General features: G+C 53.6%; 1 protein-coding gene across 2 annotated transcripts in view; it reads right to left on the bottom strand.

Annotated features, from left to right (window-relative positions):
• ENO3 (enolase 3 (beta, muscle)) overlaps positions 1–3,919 on the bottom strand; it is a 6,165-nt gene that overhangs the window by 1,412 nt on the left and 834 nt on the right. The window contains exons 1-8 of one of the 2 annotated variants that reach the window (XM_010847402.1): positions 3,815–3,899; positions 3,123–3,209; positions 2,740–2,835; positions 2,302–2,360; positions 2,065–2,134; positions 1,510–1,643; positions 361–583; positions 71–268 (exon numbers count right to left, since the gene is read on the bottom strand). In XM_010847402.1, coding sequence (XP_010845704.1) covers positions 71–268; positions 361–583; positions 1,510–1,643; positions 2,065–2,134; positions 2,302–2,360; positions 2,740–2,835; positions 3,123–3,207 — 865 coding nt within the window. In that variant the 5' untranslated portion in view covers positions 3,208–3,209; positions 3,815–3,899. Of the gene's footprint in view, positions 1–70; positions 269–360; positions 584–1,509; positions 1,644–2,064; positions 2,135–2,301; positions 2,361–2,739; positions 2,836–3,122; positions 3,210–3,814; positions 3,900–3,919 lie in introns of those variants that run through there. The other variant, XM_010847401.1, reaches the window with a different exon arrangement.

The following is a 3,919-nucleotide window of genomic DNA, read 5'->3' as shown; positions in this document are numbered from 1 at the left end:
AGGGGCCGAGGCCGGTGTGCTGTGCAGCTGCTGCTGACTTGGGCAGGAGCAGTGGAAGCCGGAGTCTCACCAGGGTAGTTCTTGATGAAGTTCTTGTACAGTTCGCCCAGCTTCTCTCCACTGATGTGCCGAGCAGGGTCGTCAGGTGACTTGAAGTCGAGATCGTACTTCCCATTGCGATAGAACTCAGATGCTGCTACATCCATGCCAATCACCACCTTGTCGGGGTAACCAGCCGCCTGGATGGCCGTCTTCAGCAGCTCCAGGGCTGGGAGAGGGCAAGGGAGGACTTGAGGCTCCAGTGCACCCCGTCTCTGTGGGGACCCCCAGGGTCCTGCCCCTCCAAGTGCTCACACTGACCTTCATTGTTCTCCAGGATGTTGGGTGCAAAGCCACCCTCATCACCCACATTGGTGGCGTCCTTCCCATACTTGGCTTTGATGACCCCCTTGAGGTGGTGGTAGACCTCGGCCCCAATGCGCATGGCTTCCCTGAAGGAGCTGGCTCCCACAGGCAGGATCATGAACTCCTGCATGGCCAGCTTGTTTCCAGCATGGGAGCCCCCATTGATCACGTTGAAGGCCTGAGACAGGGAGAGAGTGCTCAGAACCTGGGCCAGTTTCCAGGAATCAAGAAAGGACTGGAGTGTGGGGGCGGGGGGGTGAGGTCAACATGGAATCCTGGATCCCCTACTTACTGGGTGGTTTAGGATGAATAATTTTATTCCTCAGAGCCTCTGCCCTCATTTTCATAAAATGGGGATATCACCTGCTTACCTGCAGGATCTTAGGTGGAAAGTTAAGAGAAGTTGGATACAGTTCTTAGCATGTGCACCTAACATTGACATGGCACTTACTACAGGCCAGGCACTGCTCTAAGTTCTTTACATATATTTTATTGGCTCATTTCATTCTCTAAACCACCCTGTAACTAGGTGCAGTTTATTATCCTTCACTTTACAGATGAGAAAACTGAGGCTCAGAGAGGTTCAATAAACTTGCCAGAAGTCACACAACTAGGTAAGAGATAAGACCAGGATTCGAACCTAGCAGCTTGTCTCCAGAGCTCAGGCTCTTATACAATCTGCCTAGTGAGTAACAACAAATGGTAACATTATTGTTGCAATTAAGTTCAAAGGGTTTCCATAAAGAGCAAATTTGGTTTTATAAGGATTAAAGAAGACACAAAAATAAAATGCCCAGATCTTTGCCATGAAGAAGCGCTCCATCCGATCTGGGGTTGGGGCACAGCAGAATGAAAAAGTGGAGTAACTAAGCCTGGGATTGGAATGTGAAGGAGCCAGTTACATCTAGGGAAAGAAGCAGAGAGAGGTTGAAGGGAAGGTTTGGATTGTGGGAAAGGGGAAGGCTGGACGGCAGTAGGAGAGGTTCCATTTCAGGAAACTGTTTCTTGGAAGCTGGGTCTGGAAGGTGGATTTTCTGGGGGCTGCCCCTGCCCTCCCCCAATGGGTGGAGTGCCTGTGGGTCGTGGCCGGGTGGCTGCACTCACAGGGACTGGGAGGATCAGCTCTGGGTTCCCTGCGAGATCTGCAATGTGTCGGTAGAGCGGCACCCCCTTCTCAGCTGCTCCAGCCTTACACACGGCCAGGGACACGCCCAGGATGGCATTGGCCCCAAACTTGGCTGGAGGAAGCAAGTATAAACTGTGAGTGCTCCACCTACAGGGTTTAGGGCTGTCTCCCAGAATGTCCCCTCTGGTCACCCCAGAAAGAATCCAGAGCTCCAAACCACTGGGCACTGAGTAAGTTAACATATCTCTTCCCCACCCCACCCAGCCCCGGGATCCCCCACCCTAGGGAAACTTGTCAACTTCACATCTGTGTCCACAGCCCGGCCCAAGCCTGGCATGGGGCAGGCATCAGGAAATGCCTGGGAGATGAGTACAAATCCCGCCAGTTACACTGTGCCCCAAAATGCGGGATGCAGAAATAATCCTAACCAGACCTCAGGCCATAGTCCTCCCCCACCCCGCCCCTGCATTCCAGCCCCGACTCCTGCCCCGGCCCCCACAGCCCCATCCCCCTGTCCCTAGCCCTTCACTCACATTTATTCTCTGTCCCATCCAGCTCAATCATAAATTTGTCAACTTTTTCTTGATCCACCACACTTAGTTTCTGAAAAGGCAAGTTTAAGGAGGGGAGAGCAGAGGTTAGATTTCTTAGGAGTCAGGATGTGAGCTAAAGGAAAAAGACAGTGCTGGTATCAGGGCAGAAGGCTTGGTTGGCCAAGCCTGAGCTTCTGGGGATGAGGCAGCAGGTGAAGGAGTGCGTCTTCTACTTGCCTTTTCCAGCAGCGCAGGGCCGAGGGTCTTGTTGATGTGTTCCACAGCTTTCAGAACCCCTGGAAAGGCCGCAAAGCAGAGGGTTCAGATCTCCTATGCAATCAGGTCTCTTCCCGTGGCCCCCAGCTCCTGGAGAACTTTCAGTTTCCCTTCCTTTTCTGATGCCCAACCTTTTTGGCACCAGGGACCAATGTCATGGAAGACAGTTTTTGCATGGACCAGGCATGGAGTGGGGGTACGGGATGGTTTCCATATGATCCAAGTGCATTCTATTTATTGTGCACTTTATTTCTAATCTAATGTTGCCAGTGATCTGACAAGAGGTACCAGTCCGTGCCCTGGAGTTTGGGGACCCCTTCTCTACCTTATGCAGACATTTCATGCCACATCCTGAAACCCCCCTTGCATATGGCTCCTCCAACCTTGGTCTTTCCTCACCTTTCCCCAGGTAGCGAGACTTGTCTCCATCTCTTAGTTCCAGAGCTTCATAGATACCTGTGGAAGCGCCACTGGGCACAGCTGCTCGGAATCGGCCTGGGATGGGAGGAATTGGAAGATCACAGAGAGTCCCATTCACCTCCAAAGGGCTGAGGTCTCCTCTTGCAACCCAGAGACAGGGGGCAGTGTAGAGAGACAATAGCTCCTCACTGTGGGGTGGGGAGGTGGGGTGGGGGGCGGAGTCAAGCTGGAAGAGCAAGGCCTGGGGAGAAGTCTGGAGAAGGGGATTCCAGAGAAGAGTGGATGTGGCATGCAGCTGGGGAGCAAAGGCAGACGGAGCTGGGGGTCTTCCCAGGTAAACCAGTTCAATAGCCCTGGGTTACCCTTGGCCGTGTGCAGGTCCACCTCCACAGTGGGGTTGCCCCTGGAGTCCAGGATTTCCCGGGCAAAGATTTTTTGCATGGCCATGGCTGCAGGGTGAGAGGTGTGAATGAGTATGGACAGCTGATCCCTTAAGAAACCCCAAATCCCTTGCCCTTTAAGAGTCTTCCCCACCCCAAGGAGGCAGGTGCTGGAGCTAAAAATACCCCACAAAAAGGTCACAGACCAAAGTGGCAGGCGCAGCCCCCTCCCCCACTCAGAACAGCTCCTATTCCACCCTCCCATCCTCAGAATACCGGGCCTCTCTTTTAAAACTCCACCACTTGCTGAACCCCATCTCCCACAAAGCTGCACTATGCCTTCTCCCTCCACCCCCTGGCCAAATACTCTGTTCTCCATGGCTTCCTAGCCTTTAAAGCCTCTCCTGTTACTTTACCTCACTTTTCCTGCTCCTCAGCCTTCTCCAAATCCTCGGGGGCCCCAAATTCCACCACCTGGCTCCAACTCTAACTCCCCTTCTCCGTCATCTCTGTATGCCTCTCTTCACAGTCTCCTTTTCCTATCCTTGGGTACCCCCATCCGGTATGCTCCAGCCCCTCCAGGATTCTTAAGCACAAGCTGACATTTCCTCCAGGCCAGCACAGCCCTCATCCTTTACCACCCCCATCCCCTGGGGCTGGAAGATTCACCAGACCTGGGATGTCTTCGCTGGGCTCTGAGTCTAGGTGGCAGCTGGGACAGTGTCAGCTCACCCCCTCTCAGGCCAGGCATTTATCCCGGAGCCACCCTGTACCCCAGC

The sequence above is a fragment of the Bison bison genome, unplaced genomic scaffold, assembly GCF_000754665.1.
Source record: "Bison bison bison isolate TAMUID 2011002044 unplaced genomic scaffold, Bison_UMD1.0 scf7180017864249, whole genome shotgun sequence".
Taxonomy (NCBI): Eukaryota; Metazoa; Chordata; class Mammalia; order Artiodactyla; family Bovidae; genus Bison; species Bison bison.
Note: the sequence above shows the minus strand (reverse complement) of the source record. Positions and strands in the feature narration are given on the sequence as shown.